The sequence below is a fragment of the Ovis canadensis genome, chromosome 2, assembly GCF_042477335.2.
Source record: "Ovis canadensis isolate MfBH-ARS-UI-01 breed Bighorn chromosome 2, ARS-UI_OviCan_v2, whole genome shotgun sequence".
In the NCBI taxonomy this organism is placed as follows: domain Eukaryota; kingdom Metazoa; phylum Chordata; class Mammalia; order Artiodactyla; family Bovidae; genus Ovis; species Ovis canadensis.
In genome coordinates this window covers 245646549-245669947 of record NC_091246.1, presented here as the reverse complement: position 1 = coordinate 245669947, position 23399 = coordinate 245646549, and the positions used below count along the sequence as shown (strand labels likewise).

At 48.8% G+C, this 23399-nt stretch overlaps 2 protein-coding genes and 1 long non-coding RNA gene across 17 annotated transcripts in view; 2 read left to right on the top strand and 1 right to left on the bottom strand.

Annotated features, from left to right (window-relative positions):
• The window catches only part of ARID1A (AT-rich interaction domain 1A), a 68943-nt gene extending 61592 nt beyond the window's left edge, over positions 1–7351 (top strand). For all 3 annotated transcript variants that reach the window (XM_069574913.1, XM_069574911.1, XM_069574910.1), the window contains 6 exons: positions 155–305; positions 393–527; positions 611–704; positions 1166–2057; positions 2403–2533; positions 4266–7351. In XM_069574913.1, the coding sequence (XP_069431014.1) occupies positions 155–305; positions 393–527; positions 611–704; positions 1166–2057; positions 2403–2533; positions 4266–5996 (3134 nt within the window). In that variant the 3' untranslated portion in view covers positions 5997–7351. The remainder of the gene's footprint in view (positions 1–154; positions 306–392; positions 528–610; positions 705–1165; positions 2058–2402; positions 2534–4265) is intronic.
• On the bottom strand, positions 2193–14223 carry LOC138433010 (uncharacterized). The gene is made up of 3 exons (XR_011254081.1): positions 14092–14223; positions 3810–3922; positions 2193–3344 (listed from the first exon to the last, which is right to left on the bottom strand). It is a non-coding gene; the product is annotated as an uncharacterized lncRNA (long non-coding RNA).
• Positions 11408–23365, top strand: PIGV (phosphatidylinositol glycan anchor biosynthesis class V). Of its 13 annotated transcripts, none has more exons than XM_069574923.1 (5): positions 11408–11538; positions 14627–14711; positions 16407–16541; positions 19896–21017; positions 22554–23365. In XM_069574923.1, the coding sequence occupies exons 3-5, from the start codon at positions 16464–16466 to the stop codon at positions 22833–22835; spliced, it is 1482 nt and encodes a 493-aa protein (XP_069431024.1). In that variant the 5' UTR covers positions 11408–11538; positions 14627–14711; positions 16407–16463; the 3' UTR covers positions 22836–23365. The 13 variants fall into 13 exon arrangements, with proteins under 13 accessions (XP_069431024.1, XP_069431025.1, XP_069431015.1 ...); XM_069574924.1 differs by having other exon boundaries at positions 11474–11538; positions 14622–14711; XM_069574914.1 differs by lacking the exon at positions 11408–11538 and adding an exon at positions 13542–13618.
• The last annotated feature ends 34 nt before the right edge of the window (positions 23366–23399 follow it).

The following is a 23399-nucleotide window of genomic DNA, read 5'->3' as shown; positions in this document are numbered from 1 at the left end:
GGGCCTTTCTAGATCTCTGTTTCAAACCGGTCAGGAAAACAGTTGGAACAAACCTGAACTCTGAAGAGGGTCTGGGTCTTTGGGGCAGGCGAGGCAGAGGTTGCTCGGCCCACTGACCCACCAGTTTACTTACTGCCTTCCCTTTCCCTCTCAGCTCCGGGGAACGATCCCTTCATGTCCTCAGGTCAGGGCCCCAATGGCGGGATGGGGGACCCCTACAGTCGAGCTGCCGGCCCTGGGCTGGGAAATGTGGCAATGGGACCGCGACAGCACTATCCCTATGGAGGTCCTTATGACAGAGTGAGGTAAGCATGTCCCCCTACCCCCACCCCGTCCCACCCCAACACCCCACAGCTATCATGGACTCAACCTGCTCTTCCGATTTTGTTTAGGACGGAGCCTGGCATAGGACCCGAGGGAAACATGGGCACTGGGGCCCCGCAGCCGAATCTCATGCCTTCCAACCCAGACTCGGGGATGTATTCTCCCAGCCGTTACCCGCCGCAGCAGCAGCAGCAGCAGCAGCGGTGAGTAAAGCCTGGTCGCCATGCTGCTGTGATTCAGGCTTCCCCACTCCCACCCTGATCGTCCACTTCTCTCCTGCCCACAGACATGATTCCTATGGCAATCAGTTCTCCGCTCAAGGCACCCCTTCCGGCAGCCCCTTCCCCAGCCAGCAGACCACAGTGTATCAGCAGCAGCAGGTGAGGAGGGCAGTGGGTGGGCTGACCCACAGGTTCCTTGTCAGCAGGCCGAGTTGAGGAGTCCCTTTAGATTCCTTGGCGTTCTTCTCCCACCCCGACAGCCAGTTTTGTGTGAAGAGCCAAGCCTTCAGTCTCTTCTTCCCCTGTTTGGGGTCCAGGCCCATCTCCAGTGCTCCACGAGGGTTAGGGTATTTTGTATTTTGATTTTTGAACCTTTCTACATTTTTCTGCTTAGAGCAAGGGAGAGCCAGAGGGAATAGAGAATGATTCTTGCTTTCAGAAGGAGCTTCAAAAGATTAACTCGTAAAGGTGACTCCTTTGTTCCCGTGGAGTCTGTGTCCCCTCTCCTAGAGGGCCAGAAGTAAGCCCAGCACGTGTCTGGTGTCTCATCTTAGCAGCTGTGGTCTTGCGTCCCCGAATGCAGAGTGTTAACTTTCTCTCTGCTTCTGTCCCCGTCTTAGAATTACAAGCGGCCGATGGATGGCACCTACGGCCCTCCTGCCAAGCGGCACGAAGGGGAGATGTACAGCGTGCCGTACAGCGCAGGGCAGGGGCAGCCCCAGCAGCAGCAGCTGCCCCCCGCCCAGCCCCCGCCTGCCAACCAGCAGCAATCTGCTCAGCCTCCCCCTCAGCAGGACGTGTACAACCAGTACGGAAACGCCTATCCTGCCACTGCCGCCGCTGCTACTGAGCGCCGACCAGCAGGCGGCCCCCAGAACCAGTTTCCATTCCAGTTTGGCCGGGACCGTGTCTCAGCACCCCCTGGCTCCAATGCCCAGCAGAACATGCCACCGCAGATGATGGGCGGCCCCATACAGGCATCGGCTGAGGTTGCCCAGCAAGGCACCATGTGGCAGGGGCGCAATGACATGACCTACAACTACGCCAACAGGCAGAGCACGGGCTCGGCCCCGCAGGGCCCCGCCTATCATGGCGTGAACCGAACAGATGAAATGCTGCACACGGATCAGAGGGCCAACCATGAAGGCCCGTGGCCTTCCCATGGCACACGCCAGCCCCCCTATGGTCCTTCTGCCCCCGTGCCCCCCATGACAAGGCCCCCTCCAGCCAACTACCAGCCCCCACCAAGCATGCAGAATCACATTCCTCAGGTATCCAGCCCCGCTCCCCTGCCCCGGCCAATGGAGAACCGCACCTCTCCGAGCAAGTCTCCATTCCTGCACTCTGGGATGAAGATGCAGAAGGCAGGGCCCCCAGTACCCGCCTCGCACATAGCACCTGCTCCTGTGCAGCCCCCTATGATTCGGCGGGACATCACCTTCCCACCTGGCTCTGTTGAAGCCACACAGCCTGTGTTGAAGCAGAGGAGGCGGCTCACAATGAAAGACATTGGTAAGGAGACCTCCTTGATTGGGTTGCTTAATCTGCCTCTTTACATCTGGTTCAGTGTTCTCTCTCCATCCTGATGTTCTGGATGAGTTAAAATCTGGTCCAGTGTTGACTAAAATAGAGCCAAAGAACTTTGAGTAAGGAAGAAATCAGCCGATGTCAGGCTTTACTAAAGGAATTGCCACGCAGTGATGTCCTAAGCGAGCCTAGAAGCCACGAGGGGCAGATGGGAAGTGCCTCTCACCATGTGTTCTCTTCAGAGTAGCCTGACTAATGAGCCAGCTCTGGGGTGGGGGGCCTCCTGCCAACCTGGGCGTGGTGGATGGACGACGTGGAGGTTTATTTCAGGAACCCCGGAGGCATGGCGGGTAATGATGTCCCTCAAGTCTGGGCTGCTGGCAGAGAGCACGTGGGCATTAGACACCATTAACATCCTGCTGTACGATGACAACAGCATCATGACTTTCAGCCTCAGTCAGGTGAGTCTAGGTGCTGGAGGAACACCGGGAGGGCCTGGGATCTTCTTAAAGTAGATGGTGCTAAGTGACCAGGGAATTACACCCTCCCTGGCCAACATGGTTGCCTTTATTTCACTTGTTGTTTTGATACCTTCTATGCCAGTACTTTGCCACTGGCCATAGGCCTGATAATTTGTGTTAGTCGATCAGGACTGACTTCAAAGGGAATTTGGGAGAAACTTCTTGGTATTGGGAAGAAGGGCAGATTCTGCTGATGCCAATGAGGACAGCATATTTTCTAGACCAAAAAGAACCCGGGGTCTCTATCCATGAACCTGTGGTCTCTGTCCGTGAGCAGAGCAGTTTCTTTATTTTCCCTTTCTTTCTTCACCCATGCTGAATAGATGAAGTCTTTATTGACAACCATTTTTCCTAAGATGTAGAATGGAAAGTGTGAAGAAATGTACATTGTGGGGCAGTGGGAGAGGTTAACACAGAGGTGGCTTTCCAAATTCCAAACCTTCTCTCCAGAGACATGTAGCTGGAGTTTTCTCAGCTAGGAAGAGGTTCTTCTGCACCATCCTACTCTGTCTTTTGATCATCCTCAGTACCTCCCAGCTCATCTGTCAAGGAATTGACCAGCGGGGCAATGTTATTAATAGTTCCGTTTACCGTGCCCTCACTTGGTGCTAGGTCTTTCGTGTTTTCTTTTGTGTCGTCTTCACTGTAGCCATCTGAGCAGATGTGGCCGCTTAGAGATGAGTAAATAGGCTCAGAGTCTTATTTTTGCCCAGGTTCACACAGCTGTAGGCAGTCTTTCTGAATCCAAAGCCTGGTTCCCATGAGAAAGAAAGGAACAAATATTGATCGAGCAATTTCCATAAGCCAGGCACTTGATACACTGCATTTAAACCTCAGAACGACGCTGTGAAATTTAGGAATTTGCATCATTTTCAGTGGGAAGAGAGGAAAGCTACAGCTCAGAATTTTAAATCATACAGATAGTTCCTGGAAAAGCCAGAATTCAAACCTGGACCCCTTTTTAAATCTAAAGCCCTATTTTTTTCCTTTCAGTTATACTCTTCAGCCAGAGATTAATCTGACTGGATTAATGTTTTCTGCTAGGGGCAGGAAATAGCCTGTACAGGATCTAAGCTGGAAAGTTGTACCAGCTTGGAGCAGTGTTCAGAGAGCATAAGCCTCATCCCATTTACTGTGTTACGTGATGCACAGAGGTCCAGCCTCCTGGAAAGTTGGGGAGCTTGGAGAAGAGTAGACACACATGTGTCCAACCTACCTTGTGTTGGAAGGCATCATCCCAGCATGCCTAGCCTTGGGCTTCACTTGCACTGGAATGTAGAGTGGCCTCCTAGAGGAACAATGCCAGTGACCCAGTGGGTAGGGAACGGCCTGGTGAAGAAAAGCAGGAGTTGGTTGAGAAAGGCGAGGTGGGGAGGTGGGTGGCCCTGGTAGGTGAGGTACCGAGTTGCTGGTCAGCATGTCCATCTGCAGATGCAGGCTTCTGTGAAGATTGGGCTGAAGGAAGAACTTTGTGCTAGGCAGAGGAGAAATCAATGACTTGCTTTGTGAATGGCCTTTGGGAAAGAACCCTGACTCTCCCAGTGATACAGATGTGTGATCTGGAAGGGAAGAGGGGAGGTTAGAGAGAAGACCTTGGCAGGCCTCTCAAGTCGAGGATTCTCTTCTTAGCCACTTTTCTCCCTTAATTTAGTTCCTGTTCTTTCTCTTTTAGCTCCCAGGGTTGCTCGAACTCCTTGTGGAATATTTCCGACGTTGCCTGATTGAGATCTTTGGCATTTTAAAGGAGTACGAGGTGGGTGACCCAGGACAGAGAACACTATTGGACCCTGGGAGATTCAGCAAAGCGTCTAGTCCAGCCCCTGTGGAGGGGGAGGAGGAGGAAGACCTGCTAGGTCCCAAACTAGAGGAGGAGGAAGAGGAGGAAGTAATTGAAAATGATGAGGAGATGGCCTTTTCGGGCAAGGACAAAGCAGCCTCAGAGAATAGTGAGGAGAAACTGATTAGTAAGTTTGACAAGCTTCCAGTAAAGATCGTGCAGAAGAATGACCCGTTTGTGGTGGACTGCTCAGATAAGCTTGGGCGCGTGCAGGAGTTTGACAGCGGCCTGCTGCACTGGCGGATTGGTGGGGGCGACACCACTGAGCATATCCAGACCCACTTTGAGAGCAAGACAGAGCTGCTGCCTTCCCGGCCTCACGTGCCCTGCCTACCAGTCCCTCGGAAGTATGTCACAGCAGTAGAGGGCATACCAGGGACAACAGAGCAGGAGGGCCCCCCGCCTGATGGCCCTCCAGAAAAACGGATCACGGCCACTATGGATGACATGTTGTCCACGAGGTCTAGCACACTGACCGAGGAGGGAGCTAAAAGTGTAGAGGCCACCAAGGAAAGCAGTAAGTTTCCATTCGGCATCAGCCCAGCGCAGAGCCATCGGAACATCAAGATCCTAGAGGATGAACCCCACAGTAAAGATGAGACCCCACTGTGTACCCTTCTGGACTGGCAGGATTCCCTTGCCAAACGCTGCATCTGTGTCTCCAACACCATCCGAAGCCTGTCATTTGTGCCAGGCAACGACTTTGAGATGTCCAAACACCCGGGGCTGCTGCTGATCCTGGGCAAGCTGATCCTTCTGCACCACAAGCACCCAGAACGGAAGCAGGCACCACTAACTTACGAGAAGGAGGAGGAGCAGGACCAAGGGGTGAGCTGCAACAAAGTGGAGTGGTGGTGGGACTGCTTGGAGATGCTTCGGGAAAACACCTTGGTCACGCTCGCCAACATCTCGGGGCAGTTGGACCTCTCCCCATACCCCGAGAGCATTTGCCTGCCTGTCCTGGACGGACTCCTACACTGGGCAGTCTGCCCTTCAGCTGAAGCCCAGGACCCCTTCTCCACCCTGGGCCCCAACGCCGTCCTTTCCCCCCAGAGACTGGTCTTGGAAACCCTCAGCAAACTCAGCATCCAGGACAACAATGTGGACCTGATCCTGGCCACGCCCCCCTTCAGCCGCCTGGAGAAGTTGTATAGCACCATGGTGCGCTTCCTCAGTGACCGAAAGAACCCAGTGTGCCGGGAGATGGCTGTAGTCCTGCTGGCCAACCTGGCACAGGGCGACAGCCTGGCAGCCCGTGCCATCGCAGTGCAGAAGGGCAGCATCGGCAACCTCCTGGGCTTCCTGGAGGACAGCCTTGCGGCCACACAGTTCCAGCAGAGCCAGGCCAGCCTGCTCCACATGCAGAACCCGCCCTTTGAGCCAACTAGTGTGGACATGATGCGACGGGCTGCCCGTGCGCTGCTGGCCCTGGCCAAGGTGGACGAGAACCACTCAGAGTTCACGCTGTATGAGTCACGGCTGTTGGACATCTCGGTGTCACCGTTGATGAACTCATTGGTTTCACAAGTCATTTGTGATGTACTGTTTTTGATTGGCCAGTCATGACAGCCGTGGGACACCTCCCTCCCTGTGTGTGTGTGCGTGTGTGGAGAACTTAGAAACTGACTGTTGCCCTTTATTTATGCAAAACCACCTCAGAATCCACTTTACCCTGTGCTGTCCAGCTTCTCCCCAGGAAAAGAAGTCTCTCCTATTTCCTCTTTCCTCCCCCTTCTCGTCCCTTCTTCACCCTCACCTTTCTATTCCCTGTCCTCACTTTACTCCCCTCAGGACCCTGCCCTATTTGAAAAGACAAAGCTCTGCCTACATAGAAGACTTTTTTTATTTTAACCAAAGTTACTGTTGTTTACAGTGAGTTTGGGGAAAAAAAATAAAATAAAAAATGGCTTTCCCGGTCCTTGCATCAAGGGGATGCCACATTTCATAACTGTTTTTAATGGTTAAAAAAAAAAAAAGGAAAAAAAAAGTACAAAAAAAAACCCTGAAGGACAAAAAAGGTGACTGCTGAACTGTGTGTGGTTTATTGTTGTACATTCACCATCTTGCAGGAACCGAGAAGTTCGCAGTTGTGGACAGACCCTGTTCACTGGAGAGGCCTGTGCAGTAGAGTGTAGACCCTTTCATGTACTGTACTGTACACCTGATACTGTAAGCATACTGTAATAATAATGTCTCACATGGAAACAAGAGAAAACGCTGGGTCAGCAGCAAGCTGTAGTTTTTAAAAATGTTTTTAGTTAAACGTTGAGGAGAAAAAAAAAAAAGGCTTTTCCCCCAAAGTATCATGTGTGAACCTACAACACCCTGACCTCTTTCTCTCCTCCTTGATTGTATGAATAACCCTGAGATCACCTCTTAGAACTGGTTTTAACCTTTAGCTGCAGCGGCTGCGCTGCCACGTGTGTATATATATGACGTTGTACATTGCACATACCCTTGGATCCCCACAGTTTGGTCCCCCCCCCAGGTACCCCTTTATAGTATGACGAGTTAACAAGTTGGTGACCTGCACAAAGCGAGACACAGCTATTTAATCTCTTGCCAGACATCGCCCCTCTTGGTGCGATGCTGTACAGGTCTCTGTAAAAAGTCCTTGCTGTCTCAGCAGCCAATCAACTTATAGTTTATTTTTTTCTGGGTTTTTGTTTTTGTTTTTGTTTTCTTTCTAATCGAGGTGTGAAAAAGTTCTAGGTTCAGTTGAAGTTCCTGATGAAGAAACACAATTGAGATTTTTTCAGTGATAAAATCTGCATATTTGTATTTCAAACAATGTAGCTAAAACTTGATGTAAATTCCTCCTTTTTTCCTTTTTTGGCTTAATGAATATCATTTATTCAGTATGAAATCTTTATACTATATGTTCCACGTGTTAAGAATAAATGTACATTAAATCTTGGTAAGACGTTTGTGAGGCTTTTTATTTTCAAACTGTTTAAAATCTTGACCTTTGGGGGGCTTGGGGGAACCCATCTTGTTCTTGCAAATCTCCCTTGGTATGTATGCTCTCTCCCTAAATAGTGACATCCTGGCCCCTGTCATTTCTGTACCATATTCCACTTGACCTTCCACAGTTAAGTCTGAATTTAAGAAAGCTCTGTAGCCTACTAGGCTGCTCTGTTCACAGGATTTCCCAGGCAAGAATACTGGAGTGGGTTGCCATTTTCTTTTCCAGTGCATCTTCCTGACCTGGGGAATCAAACCTGCGTCTCCTGCATTGGCAGGCGGATTCTTTACCACTGAACCACCAGAGAAACTAAAAAATCTTTTTAGCCTTTTGAAATAAAGTGGGTTCAAGTAGCCAAAGAAAGTAATGATACTCCAGAAAAAGGAACCTTTTGGAAATAGTTGGCAAAGAGTATCGTAGTTTTGGGTTTTTTTTAGAAATATTTCCCCAGACTAGCTCTCTTCCCTGATTCCAGATTAGAGCATTCAGCTGTCTTCTTGACATCTCTGCTTGGAAGTTCAATCTGAACATGCCTAAAAAGCCCTGTCTTCCCCGAGAAGCCTCAGGAAATGGCAACTCCATCGTTTGGCCAAAGACATCCTTGACTCCTTTCATCCGTTGGTATTCTTCAAAAAATAATACTCAGTCCAGCTACTGTCTCTGTAGTTCAAGAAACCATCGTATCTTTCTTAAACTTTTAAAATATCCTCCAAACTGGCCTCCCTGCTTCTGCTTTGCCTGGTGTTTGAACCTATTCTCAACATAGCAACCAGAATGCTCCCATTAAAATCTAAGATCAAAATCTTTCAGTGCTTCAGCCTTAACTCTGAATAAAAGTCCAGATCCTTATTATGACCTACATGGCCCTCAGTTATCTAGCTTGCTGTTACTTTTTGGTTTCTCTTCTCTCTTCCCCATTGCACATTCCACTATATATAGAGCTGTTTCCACCTTGGGACCTTTGCACTTATTGTTCCCTCTGTCTAGAATACTGTTTTGCCAGATAACTGTATAGCTAAAGTCCTCATCTCTTTTGGGTCTTTGTTCAAATATTGTCTCAGTGAGTCTTCCCTGGCTACCTTATTTAAAATAGTAATGTGGGACATCCTTGGTGTTCCAGTGGTGAAAATTCTGCTTCCGCTGCAAGGGGTGTGGGTTTCCATCCCTGGTTGGGGAAGTTCCACATGCCATGTGATATGATCCCAAAAAGGGGGAAAAAGCAACCTGTTCCCCTGCCTCATTTCTCTTCTCTGCTGGATTTTTCTTTATGGCACTTGTTACCATCAGACTTGTTGTATATTGTACTTACCTACTGTCTTCCACTGTAATTAATGTAAGTTCTCTGAGGACAGGGAGTTTATTTAGTTCATTTCTATATTCCTGTCCTACAGAACAGCCTGGCACATTGTAGCCACTGACTAAGTAGTCGTTCAATGAAATGGTAGATGTTGGCCAGACACAGTTACTTTTACAAGGTTAATGTTGCAATATATAGTTTTTCTCTTCATGACTTCCTTAGGGACACAATGGAGAAACCAAAAGCAGTAGCAGAAAATGCTATTATCATGGACATTTAAAGTGAAACTTGAAACAACAGCTTTCTATTGAGTATCTACTTGTGTACCAAACATAGTACTGCAAATAATTCCCCAACAGTTCTGTGCCTGTGAGGTAAGTATTCTGGCTCCCATTTTACAGTTGAGAAAAGGAGCTTCTTTGAGCTCATACACAAAGGACCATGACTCCAAGGCCCATGTTCTTAATACACACTCCACCTCCTTCCTGGGTTGGAGGACAACCAGGAGTAACTGGATCTAGTTGTGGAGCACAGCAGGCAAGATTTGGTTTTTGTTGTGTTTAACATGAGGTAAAATTGTTCCATTGATTTCAATCAAGTGTTTGTCAAACTAAGTGTGGTTGTTAATATTTGGGTCAGGGACAGGAATGAATAGTTTGTATATTTCTCCATTGAGAGAGGGGGAAATAGAGACAACTGGCTAATGTTTGTCAACTAAGCTGCCTTACTAGAACTCTTGGGGGAAAAAAACTAAATGGCAAACTTTTCATACCTATATTTTGGCAAGTAATACTGCTAATGGGTATTTTTGCTCTGGGCCTCTGAAACTCCAGTTTCTAGTCAAGAAAGTGCATTTCTGGGCTATGTGTGGAACATTACCTAGGAGTTTGGTTTCCTGGGTTCCTTTCATCTGCTCTCCTGCAATGCAGGAGGAGCCTAGCCTGGTCTCCAGTTTCTGACTGGAGTTACCACATGCAGAAAGAACTGCTGGCCACTGAGCTGTGAGTAATTTGCTTTGGAGAAGTAAATAGAACCTAGCCAGTGGAGAACCCAGGGGTGTGGCCAGCAGTTCTTTTCCCAGGCTCCTCCCTCCCCACCCCCCAAATGACCTTAACCTTCTTTCATAACTGGAGAGCTGCCAAGTCCAGCCTAAACAATACTCTCAACCTCATTGGCTCTTTCGCCCTGCAGCCACTACCACCCCCAAGTGGCTAAGGACCTTCCCACTAGGCCTCTCTGTGGGGTCAAGGCTTTCTAACTACTGAAAGGCAAACACCAAAGGGTGGAAAATATCTAGTATCCACGGCCTTTAAAGGATCAGCATTTGACTGCTGAAACTGACAGGAGGGTGGGGTCTCTGTCGCAGGGTGGATGGGCATCCTCAAGTGATACATATGGCAAGGACAAAAAGGATGCTTCCGGTGGTGCCACCCCTAGTTTCAAGATGGATTTTAGCGTCATCCAGCATCCTTGAAAACTGCCAATGAATGCCCACAAAAAGAATCCACATGAAAAGAAGCAGCATAAAGTTCTGGTAAGGTACATCTGCTTGTCCTCACAGGCATTAGCACTGCCTGCTAACAGTTGGCAGATCAGAGGCCAGTGTGGTCACTTTTGTCCCATAATGGCATGCCCTCAAAACCAAGATCAGCATCAGCTACTCCATCCTTCCCGTAGGATTGTGTTCTCGGGTACTCTGTCTTGTCCGACTCTGAAGGAAGTTTAGTAGTTCTCGTAGAGCACACGCTTCCTTGGAGCAACCTGACAGCTTACTTCTCTAGCTACCTTGCTTTGCTCCGCCATCACATTTGGAGATGGCCTTGGCCGTCTCTCAGTAATTTTGTCTCTAGACACTCCATGGTCCTAATCCTATGGAAACTACCAAACTTCCTTCACATCGTCAATGGGAAAATCACTTGCTCCCTTTTTTGTTCAGGGAGTTTTAATAGCCCAACTTTATCAAGCAATTTGTGCCAAGCGCTATAAAATCCTTGTAACAAACAATACCATCATGGATTATGATGTCTAGCTTCTTTGTGAATTGTATCATTTATCATTAAAAATAAGTCACCTTTGTTTCATTTAAAGATTAATTTTAAAAGGATACCATCATCTCCAAGAGGACAAGGACTCTGTCTTGTTCAGTGTTATGTTCTCATCCTCATTACACAGTAGTCCTATTTTGTCGAGTAAATCAAAAGGTAAAATTGGAATTTAGTGAAGGAAATAGTAGGTAGGAGCTGTTAAGACTTGGTGTGCCCTATGTAGAATTTTCAATATAGCCCATAAAGACCCATAGTTCAGTGAAAAAAGGAAGAGAGGGAAAGAGGTAAACCTGAGAAAGATTGAAAATAGCGTGGGGTGGTTAAAAAAAAAAAGGGGGAGGTTTTTAATTCAAATCCCACCTCTGCCGCTAGCTGTGTAACTTCAGAACTGTTCACTTTCACCTGAGCCTCAGTTTCCTCATCCATAAAGTGCAGGTTAAACAAACAGATGTATTCACTAGATCCTTACTGAGAACACACAATATACAAGGTACTAAGTGCTGGAAACACCTTGGTGAACAAGGCCCCCTTCCCCCCTATAGCACTTACATTCCTAAGAGGAAAACAAGACAATGAAACAAATACTTAATTCATGGACAGGACAACCAGGTGATCATAAATGCCATAAAGAGAGCAGAATTAGGGTGGTGGGAAGTACAGGGTGGTGATTGTGGTGGGGTAGACAGAGAAAGCTTCTCCAAGGAGGTGGCTTTTCAGCTGAGCCCTGAAGTGGGTTGGCCAAAGGGCAGCCAGTCGGCAGTGAAGCATTTCAAGCAGAGGAAACAGCAAGAGCATAGCCAGGCAAGTTCAAGAAAGAGAAATGTTCTAACTTTCTTACATTCTAGGATTCTAGAAACAGTGGTGTGCTGCTTACATTGTTTTAGTCAGAGATCTGTATTATGAAACCGTTTCTTGGTGGTGTGGCATATTTACTTCTTTAGGGAAGTGGCTGAGTGGTGTAGAATCTTTTGGGAGCCCTGGGTGGCTCTGTCTCCGGGGCTCTCCCACAGCCCTGGCCGCTCAGCTGGCTCCCTGTGTGGCTGCAGGCTCCATTTTAGCAGCAGATTAACAGCAGACTAGAGAGAGAGCTGCCTCCTCCACTACTTACTCACAGCCCTGGAGGCCCAGAACCCCTCCCATCCCACCTAAGGCTTCCTCCATTCTGACAAGCCAGAGCCTTGTGAGCACAAGATTCAGCCTCCTTGTTTTCCAGTCGGAGCAGGAGCCAGAAAATGAAATAGGAAACAGAGCGGAAGAGGAGGGGGGTGGGTAGTAGAGAAGGAAGGGAAGGAGAAATTGCAAGAAAGTAGAGCTGAGGAGCTGGACAAAGTTCTACCTCTGAAGGGTGACAGTTGAGCTTTAAAAACAACATTCTGAATTGTCACAATAGACGCCTCTCCTTTTCACAAGTAGATTTTTGAGAGAATTTCGTGTGTGAACAGAGGGAATCTTAAGAATGCATGTCTTTTTCTATTGTGAATTCGGAAAGGAAGGAGAGTTGATTTCTCAGTTTTGTCCTTGCAGACACAGTACTGCTTGGAGCCTCAAAGACTTCTAGAGATTCAAGCAACAACCTTAGGCCTCAGTCACGAGTGTAACCCACAGCTTTGCCGACTCACTCACATGCCTCTGGAGCCGAGAACAAGGGTGTGTCAATGAGAAACCTAGGGTTCTAAGCTCCATTCCCCCCCCCCCCCCCCCCCCCCCCCCCGTCTCCAGCACTCCACGACTACAAAGTGATGGATCCACCTTACACACAACAAATATCTGAGGGCAATTTAGGTCTCAGGGCCTGAAATGAGCTATAAAGAATCCAAAGATACAGTCGCTGGCCCCCACAGAAGTGCTGTGAGCTGCCTCTCTTTGCCTGGAGAGATAGCAACCACCTCTTTTGTTCCCACCCGCAGGAGTAGCTGTGGCGGAAGATAAACCCCTCCCTCAGCCAGGGCTGTGGCCAGAGGCTAACCCAGACCCTAGCTTCGTTTGGAGGGCAGATAACTGAAACCACAAAGGGCTCTGGAATCCTGAGAAACGAGAAATCCACCAACGGAGAAGGATTTATTATCTATTTCCTCTAAGGAGGGTGCAAAGTTGTTCTAACAGTTTCCGTTACAGGGGTACCAACTGGCCGCTCCTCCCTAACAGACGGTTTTGTTGAGTTAGCTTCTTTTTTCTTCTTTTTTGGCCCCACTTCCTGCGAGAAAAACGGCTTCAGTGAAGGAGAAAGGAGTCGTGGGGGGGCGTTCTCTTAAGTTTCCTTCACCACCCTCATTAGCCACCTGACTTGGGGCTGAGGATTGAGGCAGGACAGAAGGTCCCTAGTAGCCGGAGGAGGGGAAAGTCAGGGGGAACCCCCACTTTCTTCACACCCAAGACGCGGGGTGCCGCTGCTGGCCACAGAAACCCCAAGAAGGCTTTTCTTTCTACTCAAACTACAGCTATTGTGTGCCAGGCCCTGTGCTGAGCTGTTCTTGCCTGACAGCAGGGAAAATGCGGCCCTGGCTTCCGTGAAGGGGCCGCAGGGCAGCCCCCGACTCCGAGGGCCTCGGCCCTCAAGGGAACTTATGGATGTTTGAGGGGTGGTTCGAACTGGGCCAAGAGCACTGACGCTGAGACAGCAGCCCTGGAGGACTAACTGAAGGCGGGGGAAGGGGCTGGCGGAGCGGAGACTCCTCAGGTGTCACCAGGGCTGGCAGAGGTCAAGGGAGAGGGGCGCTGAGTCGCGGGGCTATACGTCCCCGCCCCGCTCTCCCGGAGTCAACATGGCCGCTGCGGAGGGGGGCGGGGCAGCTCCGACTCCCGGCAGGAGCGGGGCGGGGCCGCCGTCCGCGGAGCAAGTGCGCAGGCGCGCCCGCTCGGAGCCCCGGATGGAGGAGCTAAGGTTCGGGCCCCTCCTGAGAGGTTGAGACCCGCCGGCGCTGGGGACCCGGCGCCAGCCTCGGAGCCTAGGAGTTTTGAGTTGGCGGGGGTGGGGGGAGGGAAATCGTCAAACGGAGGCCGAGGGAAATGAGGCGGAGGCCGCCGAGAAGCGAAGAGCCCCGCCCCTCCGCCATAGCAGCCTCCCAGTGCCGCCTCTTCCTTTACAGCCTCCCGCCCTCCCCTGCCTTCCGGTCGTAGGCCGGGCCGGGCGTCGCCGGCCCCCTCCGGAGTAACCCCTGAGCTGTGGCCCTTTGGGCAGAGGAGATGCCCAATCTCTGCTTGGGACTCTTGTCGAAAAGGAAACGGCTGGAACGGGCTTCGGACCCGGGTGGGAGAGCAGAAGGTGGCCCCTGAAGCCGGCGGCCAGCAAGGCCTCTGGTCCCGAGGACCCTGGGTCCGAACAACACCCCTTGCCCCCGAGGATGTTAGTCTTACCCAGGGTGTCCAGGGCTCCGATTCAGCAGGTTTTCCTGTCTGCTCAGATGGGACCCTCCCTGCCCTAAGCATACAACAGCATGCGCTGTCACCTGACAAGTACTGAGCTTGGAGTTGGGAAATCCTGGCTCTGAAAGAGCGCATCCGCTTTGGCAGGGGTGAGGGCTGGTGGAAAGACTGATGTTTCGGACAGAAAAAAAAAAAAAAAGACATTCTCCTTAAATATATCCTTGGGTGTGCCTCTTGATACTAGTGAGCCTCAGTTTCCACATCTGTAAAATGGCGATGGTAATTACACAGGGTCTAATGAGCTCTCTGTGTAAAAACTCTGGAGAGTTTTTATTACTCACTTACCTGGGGCCTATTTATCTCAAGGGAAAAGAAAGTAAAACTAGTTGCTCTGTAAGTGTCCTGCCAGTTCAGAGTCTGCTTTCGCAAAGGGGTTGTTGGGAAGTGAGGGCCGCAATTAGCTGAGAGGGAGAGCTCACTGGCTTTATTCTTGTTTTCACTTGGTTTGCCTGCAAACTAAGTGTAGGCTACACGTCTTCTGTGGTCGCTGGGTCTAGAGCTTGAGTCTGGAGAGACGAAAGGAAGAATGGAAGCCTGGTGAAGAGGCAGAGGTGGGTTATGTGCTTTTCTGTTCCCGACTCTTCTGCATGTGGGTGGGAAGTGAAGGAAGGGAAAAAGTGAATTCATCCTAGGATAAAGAACCAGCGGCCGTGTAAGGTTGGCTGTTCTTGTTTCTACGATTCCTCTCGATTCAGCGAGTCAGATATTGGCAATGTTGGGTAGATTCACAAACTACCGCTGTTCTCTGGGGATTTCGAAAGCTTGCCTTTGAACTGAATTTTGATGAGCAAACCGGTGTGGCGTTGGTGGCCCCTCCCTTCCTCCAGGCCTCCTGGTGATGGAGTAATCAACAGGCGCCCCCTTGTGCTGAAGAAAGAGAACTGCTGCTTCTGGAGAAATTGTATTTTCCTGTGGCTTCTGTGACTTTGTTTTGCTCTCAACGTGAGATATGGTGGGAGGAGTACTTGGAGCAGAGATTTTGTATCCAGAGCCAGTGAACTGGTGAAGCCATATCCAGTTCCTGCCACTTCCACTAAATCAGAACACAGGTTTAATGCGAGGCCCTGGAAGGACAGTTGGGAACAAGATAGACAAAGCCCCTGCTCTCATAAACAAGTAAACAATAACTGTAAAGACAAGGAAGAGGGTAATGAGAGCATATCACATAGTCTAGTGAGGGTCACCGAATTCCAGAAACAAGTGATACTTAAAGGTTTGATTGGTGTTAAGAAAGGAAAGTCTTCCAGCCCTCCCTCTTAATTTTTCTGTGTAAGTACAATATTTTTCCTTTAGGGTTAGTTCTTCACCCCAAGTTGGTGAGCTGCCTGTGATGCTCCTGCCCTCCCTTCTGATTTCTGACTGGTTCTGTAAGAGCCATTGCTACTTCTGTGAACCCAAGGAATTGTGTTTAAAAAAAAAAAAAGAAAGAAAGCCGTTAAGTGCATTCCTTCCCTCAGAATGGCTTTGCAGTTGTTTATACATTGCTGCCATTCCAATGAAGAGATGGGAAATAACAGTTTCTCCATCTGTAGTAGTCGGCTTTGTCGTCCCTCTCAGTTTGTTTTAGCAATATGAGCTGGCTGAAGTCCTGCTGAGTGGTGGTTTTCTTTTCCTTCTCCACTTAATTTAACAGACCAACTGAACACACATCAGAGAGCTTAACTAGAGTGTGTAGTCATTATGGTCTTCCAGTTCAGTTCTATGCCCCACTTTTGGGACTCTGGTTTGGGACCTAGTTTATTATTCTGGGCAAGAGGGAAAGGGCACACACCAAATAATAGCAACCGCAGTGTAGATTTGGTAGTACTTTTTTCACACTTCAGTCCATTTCGCCATCATGATAATTTCATGAGACAGACAAAAAGAGTCCAATCTCACTTACACCTAGAAAACTGAGGCTGAGAAGAGCAAAATGAAAACTTATGAATGAGAAAGTCAGGACTTGAACCCAGGCCTTTAGTTCCCACACAGGGGCTCTCAACAGGCTTTTAAAGGTTTTCTGTGAGCTTAGCTTTCCAGCTTCCTGCCTAGAGGAAGTGTGGAACTTCCCTTATAAGAATACAGTGCTTCAGAGTGACGGGAGGCAGTCCCATCTGCCTTTAAGATGCTTTTTCTTCATCTAGGAGGTTAGGTGGTTAAGTTTGCCATAATAATGCTGAAGCAGGAGGGTGTTTCTATGAAGAATGCTTTCAAGAATTGATTTTCTGCCCGTGTGTAACATTTCCTCCTTGGATTTTGGTGTTTAGAAGCCTGAGGGAGCTCAGCCCTGGCAGCAGGCCCCCTGAGTTCCTGGTGGTGAGAGGATGTGGCCCCTGGACCCATCCCGGAAAGAGGTCCTGGGGTTTGCAGTCAGCTGCCGTGTCCTGACTCTGGCGCTGCAGGTCAGTCTCTGATCTTTTGTCCCGAACATGCCGTTGCCACATGACTGAGCTAGATGCTAAGAATAGGCCTCATCTTTCGGTTTCCCAGATGTGCCCCTCCACGTGGTAAGAACTCTAGAGACCCAGACCACACAGCTGAAAAGTGGACAGGACTCTTAGAAGTGATCTATTAATCTCTTATGTTACACATGAAATGGCTGAGGCCCAGAAAGGGTCAATGGCTTCCTTAAAGTCACAAGACAAGTTAGAAAAGGGCCAGAATCATACCCCAGGTTTCCTTACCCCTGGGCTAGTGATCTTTCCACCAGACCACATTCTGTAACCTTTTGCCTTTAGGGTATGACAGCTCAAAGCATTATCCTGGGTCCCCAACCAGGAGGCTGAGCGCAGTATCAGTCAGTTGAGTGAAAGAGAGGGGCACTGTCCTAAGACCATCTGTGTTTATCTGTTTAGTCATGTGTCATCTATTCTTTCCCTAGCTGTGTTCCCTTCCTGTCTCACCTACGCACAACCTCCAATGCATTTTGCAACTCCCTTTCCCTTCCACGACTGCCCTTGATAGATATTTTAATCCGATTTCAGGTATATATGAACTATATATGGTGCCTAGCACAGTACCCACTGCTTGTAGGTCCACGGTATCTATTATTGTTGAATGTACGTCAGCAGCCTAGGGATGTTCTGTCAACATATTCTGTGTGCCTGTCATCATAAGCACATTCTCTCTGAGGCTCATAGCTGGTTCCTTTGTGGAAAACTCCTTTCCGCTCTCCTCCCCAAGTATATGCGGCATAACAGGCTCTGCTAGGTCCCAGGTTTAGTTAAAAGGGTCTTCAGCTTGAAGCCTAGGACTGTTCCCTGTGACTGTCAGTCCTCTCCCACTTGTTTTCTGTGTTCAAAGTAGCCTAGTAAAGAAATTGACCAAAAAAGGAAAGAGCCTTAAAAATGAGGTTGTACTCCTGTGGCCAGGCTTTGGAAAACTGACTTGATGATGGCTTTGAACCAGCATCAGCTGAGTGATTGGCAAAACTAAGGAAGCAGTGCTGTGACTGGATGGCACCTGGGATAGAGTACCAGGAAGCAGGGGTTCTAATTCAGGTGGTGATTTGGAAATAAGCATGTTTCCTCTGTGCTGTTCACTCAGCCACCAAATTTTATTAAGTTCCTGCTCTGTTCAAAGAATTGCTAGGTGGGAGTATAAAAAGTCACGATCTCTTTTCCTTTAAGTAGCTGACAATCTAATGGGGAAAAACACATTTAATAATAATGCTATTTCATTGTCCTCCCCTCCCCCACTGGCAGCTTTAAAACTCCTGGCATCAGGTTATATCCCCAGTTAACCCTCATTGTTTCTGTCATCTCTGCTAGTGACAGCTCATTCTTCCTCATTCCTTGAAGGTTTTAGCTCCTGATTCACTCTTGCTCTTTCCAGCATTACTGTGTATTTCTTGGTGGTTTCAATATTAATAAAGCTGATACATCTAACCACTATCTCCTATGTTTGCAGTTTACTCCCTCAGGACTTAGCCATTGATTCTAGCTCTGTTTCCCTGTCCCTCGCTCACCTTATGGCTTCAGCTCCGCTTCTTACCCAGCTTAGAGTCCATGGTCCACCATGCATACATGTACAGCTCACTTGCTCCCTTCTTCCTGTCTTAATCACAAGACAAAAGCCCAACCTTGATGAAATTCAATTCCATGTGTACTCTACGCCTGCATCTGCTCAGAGAAAAGCATACGACTCTATTAACTAGTCTCTTTTTATTCAATACCATTAACCGAAGTGAGTCCTTAGTGCTGCCTGGCAATCTTAGTGTATTTCCCTGGTCCAGTCCCTACGTATTCTCTAAATTTTTCTGCCTATCAGAATCAGCTGGGAGGGCTAAAAACAACCTAAATGCCCAGGCTGTCGGAGAAGGCAGTGGCACCCCACTCCAGTACTCTTGCCTGGAAAATTCCATGGACGGAGGAGCCTGGTGGGCTGCAGTCCATGGGGTCGCTAAGAGTCAGACACGACTGAGTGACTTCACTTTCACTTTTTACTTTCCTGCATTGGAGAAGGAAATGGCCACCCACTCCAGTGTTCTTGCCTGGAGAATCCCAGGGACGGGAGAGCCTGGTGGGCTGCCGTCTGTGGGGTCGAACAGAGTCGGACACAACTGAAGCGACTTAGCAGCAGCAGCACCAGCAGCAGCAGCCCAGGCTGTACCCCATACTGGTTAAATCATTAATGTTGTGGAGCAGAGGAGAAACCCAGGCATCTTGTATTTGAAAATCCAGTGCACAGGCTATTTTGAGAGCTAGGGTCAGAAATTACTTTACACATTTTTTTTACTTCCTCAGGTCTCTAGCACCTTTTCTCTAGCTTGTTTTCCTGAATGAGAATTCAGGAAAATAGAAGCAATGAGAAGCAACCTTCTGAATTCTTCCTCCACAGCCATCCACAAACCTACATCGGCACCTCTGCACCTTCACTGCTGAAGGCGGCGTGAGCTGTCTCTCCTCTCTAAACTAAGGTCAGCTCCTCCACTTCCGTAGCAGATTCCATCCTCTTTTGCTTGCTCCATCAACCCTTCCCTTTCTCACTCGTGTACACAGTGGTTTCCGTTCTGCTGGATTATTCCTGTTGGCAAACAAATACCTCCCACTTAAAAAAAAAAAGATTTCTCTTGACCCCACAATGTCGTTCACCTACTACCCCATCTCTGCTCCCCTTTACAGCAAAAATCCTCCAAATAGTTGTCTGTATCTACTGTTTCCCTTCTCCCTTTCTCTGTTGAACCCAGTCTAGGCAGTCTTCTCTCTCCACTTCAGTGAAATAGCTCTCGTCATAGTCACTGGTGACCTTCATGGGATTGCTAAATCCAGTGGTCAGTTTCAGTTCCCATCTTACTTGGCCTGTCAACCACATTTAACAAAGCCAGTCACTCCTTTGCTTCGCTTGGTTCTGTGACACTGTGCTCTCCTGTTTCTTCCCTACCTCACTGACCCTCCTTTACCATTATTGCTGGATCCTCACTCTCTTTGGGCCTCTAAATGTTGGCATGTCCAGGACCCAGTCCTCAGAGCTCTTCTTTTCTCTGTCTGCACTTCTTCCCTGGGTGATCTCTTTCAGTCTCATACCTTTTAGTACTATCCATCCACTTATGACTTCCAAATTTATATCTCCACCCCTGATGGTTCTCCTCACCCTCAAGATTCATATGTCTCACTGCCTCATTGACCTCTGCGCTGGAACATCTACTTCACACTGAACTCATGATTCTTCCCCAATGTGTCTTTTCTTCCTCATTTTATTAAATGGTAGTTCTTCCACTTGCTCAACCAAAGTACTAGTTCTTCTTCATCCCACAGGCTCTCTTCAACGCCATCATCCCAGACCATCGTGCAGAAGCCTTCTCTCCTCCTCGCCTCGCCCCCTCTGGCTCTGCAGACCAACTCGTGGAAGGTCTTCTGGGTGGCCTGTCTCACTGGGACGCTGAACACTTCCTGTTCATTGCCGAGCACGGCTACCTGTATGAGCACAACTTTGCCTTCTTCCCTGGTTTCCCGCTGGTCCTGTTGCTGGGGGCTGAATTGCTGAGACCGCTGTGGGGGTTGCTGAACCTGCGGAGTTGCTTGCTCATCTCAGTAGCTCTGCTCAATTCCTTGTTTTCTGCGCTGGCTGCACTTGTACTTCATGACCTGGGCTGTTTGGTTTTGCACTGTCCCCGCCAGGCCTTTTATGGAGCGCTGCTCTTCTGCCTCAGCCCCGCCAATGTCTTCCTGACTGCTGGCTACTCAGAAGCTCTATTTGCTCTCCTGACGTTCAGCGCCATGGGGCAGCTGGAAAGGGGCCGAAGCTGGACTAGTGGACTCTTTTTCGCCCTTGCCACTGGTGTGCGCTCCAATGGGCTAGTCAACATTGGCTTCCTCATACATTCTCAGTGCCAAGGCTTTTTCTCATCTCTCACGGTGCAGAATGCTCTGAGACAGCTCTTGAAGCTGATGGGCTCTGTGTTCCTATCAGTGTTCACACTCGGCCTTCCCTTTGCCCTCTTTCAGTATTACGCCTATACCCAGTTCTGTCTGCCAGGCTCAGCCCACCCCATTCCTCAGCCCTTGCTGCAACTAGCTGTAGACCAGGGCTACCGAACTGCAGAGGGAAACAAGCCACCTTGGTGCTCCTGGGAACTTCCCCTAATATACAGCTACATCCAGGATGTCTATTGGAATGTTGGCTTTTTGAGATACTATGAACTCAAGCAGGTGCCCAATTTTCTACTGGCTGCACCGATGGCTATATTGGTTGCCTGGGCAACTTGGACATATGTGACCACCCACCCTTGGCTCTTCCTTACACTTGGGATGCAAAGGAGCAAGAACAAAAGGACCCTAGAGAAGCCTGAACCTGGATTCCTCAGTCCTCGGGTGTTTGTGTACCTGGTCCACGCTGCAGCGCTGCTGCTGTTTGGCAGTCTATGCATGCATGTTCAGGTGAGGTGGACTCCTGGCTGGGAAAAGGTGTGAACACAGGCCAAACCCGCTGGTCAGGAACAGGCAAGACAGCTAACTTCTTCCATTTGAGTGACCTGTACCTAGTTTATTCATTCAGCTACTATTTGGGGGTGTTTTTATTGTGAGTCCCTGGGTCAGACCACTGAGAATAGAACATGAATAAGATAAGATTGCTGCCCTAGTGGGTCTTGCGGTCAAAATAGAGAGGCAAGACATTTAACAAGTAAAAGGTAAAACGACAGTATAGTAGAATGGAAGAGGAGATCCTTTTGAGATAAAGTATTGTGGAAGCACGGAGGAGACAGTAGTCAACTGTCAAGGAGGCGAGGAGGGCATCGTATGTCGGCTGGGTCCTGAAGAGTAAGAAGGAATCCTGTTTAAGAAGCAGAGGATGAGCACTCTGGAAGATGGAAGGGCATGGGTGAAGACATGAGAGTCCTGAAAGGACCTGATCTGACTGAGTTACAGGGATGAGCACAGAGGATGTCTCTGGGACCTTCCCCTAACATAACCACTGTACCTGGAATGTCTCCTTGAATGCCAGCTTTCTGGGGTACTCAGAGCTCTGGCAGGGGCTCTGTTTTCAGAGGGGCCGTCTTGTGCGGTATTCGGTCAGTGGTGAGGATGGAGGGAGGTGGGAAGGGTTTGGTTGTATATCCAATTGGTTTGGTTCCTGGTTGTGGCCTCAGGTCAGCATGACCGCGGGGAAGTCTTTGGTCTCCATACTGGTCATTCCTCAGCAGTTTCTGCCTCTTGGAGTTGCACATTGGCTGTCTCTAAAGTTCTCCGAGCTATATGAATAAGAGGCACGGGGAAATAGAAAGTAGCATTCTGTGTTTGCAGCCAGATTAGCTACTGGAGTGAATGCCAGCAAAGCTTAGAGTTTCCAGAGATGAGGGAGACCATTTGGAGACCTGGCTTTGGACTCCCCCAGAGGGGCCGTGTTGAACCACAGGATACCCTGCCCCTTTGCTCCTGCTTTACCATCCCCAGGGCATGAAAGAACCGCTTCAGGTTCCCAGAGCCCCAGGGGCAGCCTAGAGCTTAATATTTATTTATTTATTTGGCTGCATCAGGTGTGAGTTGCAGTACTTGGGATCTTTAGTTGTGGCGTGTGGGATCTAGTTCCCCAACTAGGGACCGAACCCAGGCGCCCTGCATTTGAAGCACTGAGTCTTAACCACTGGACCACCAGGGAGGTCCCCAGCCTAGAGTTTAGAGTCCTGGTCCTGGGCTAAAAATGGACCCCATGGAGTTTTGAGTATTGATTGGCCCATTATTGTGGTAATTAGTCTGTAGCTGTGTTTACTTATAACATTGCAGTCACCTGGCTGGTGTTATACACAGCTTTATAAGGCAGATCCTAAGCTCTGCTGAATGAATATCTTTTCCAGCATAATGCATTCCTAGTCTGGGAGCTATAGTTTACCCAGAAGCAGGGAAGTCCCAGGCTCATCCCATCTGAGGCAGTGACATTCCAATAAATGTGTGGATTTCCCCCTCTTATGATTTCAGGTTCTCACCAGGTTTTTATGCTCCTCCACTCCTATTGTGTACTGGTTTTCAGCTCACTTGCTTCTGGATCAAGAACCGCTGCTGAGATCCCTAGAGGCTATGCCTGGGAAGCCTCCTGCAGGGCATCCCCCACCGGGACAAAAGGTCCCCAGAAACTCTATGATGGGACTCTTGTACAACTGGAAAACTTGTTCTCTGGTCACACGATGCATCCTAGGCTACTTCATGACTTACTGGCTCTTGGGACTACTCCTCCATTGCAACTGGCTGCCTTGGACATAACCTGGAGACCTAGGGGACAGGCCTGAAGCAGATGTAACCAGGGTCTGAAAGTACAAATACATTCTGGGGCTGCCTGTGCTCCCTGGAATCCTTACTCTGTGCATTAGAACCTCTCTCTCTAGCTGAACATTGGTTAGGAATGGAAGAAGTGAAAGCCTCTAGAGAGCCCTTTCTGGTCCTTGTTGTGGTAAATTTTAAAGTAGTAACTGGTTTCTCTATAAAGGAAGAAATCTTATTCCAGATCTGTGTTGTCAGTCAACCTTAGCAGAGATAGTCTTAAGCTTACCACCTACCCACATGTAAATTTAAATATAAATTTCATCAAAGGCTCTAGCTGACAGGCTGGTCATAGTCCACACAGTGATGATGATGGAGGCCTGGACAGTGTGGCAGCAATAGTAAGTAACATGGGACCATCTTTTCTAAATGGGTTGTTGTTTCTGATGAGTTTTTTCATGATTTGTTCACTTATTTATATGAAAAGTCTTACAAAGATATGCAAATTAAACAACTTTTGTTTATATCTGTAATGAATTACCTTTTTATTTTTATTGCTCTACTGGC

What these genes read in the sequence shown, in the direction of transcription:
- PIGV (XM_069574923.1), top strand. Translation starts at nt 16,464, where the DNA reads ATGTGGCCCCTGGACCCATCCCGGAAAGAGGTCCTGGGGTTTGCAGTC. An exon ending in TCCTGACTCTGGCGCTGCAG is followed by an intron (nt 16,542 to 19,895) that starts GTCAGTCTCTGA and finishes TTCATCCCACAG; the next exon opens with GCTCTCTTCAACGCCATCAT. An exon ending in GTCTATGCATGCATGTTCAG is followed by an intron (nt 21,018 to 22,553) that starts GTGAGGTGGACT and finishes TTATGATTTCAG; the next exon opens with GTTCTCACCAGGTTTTTATG.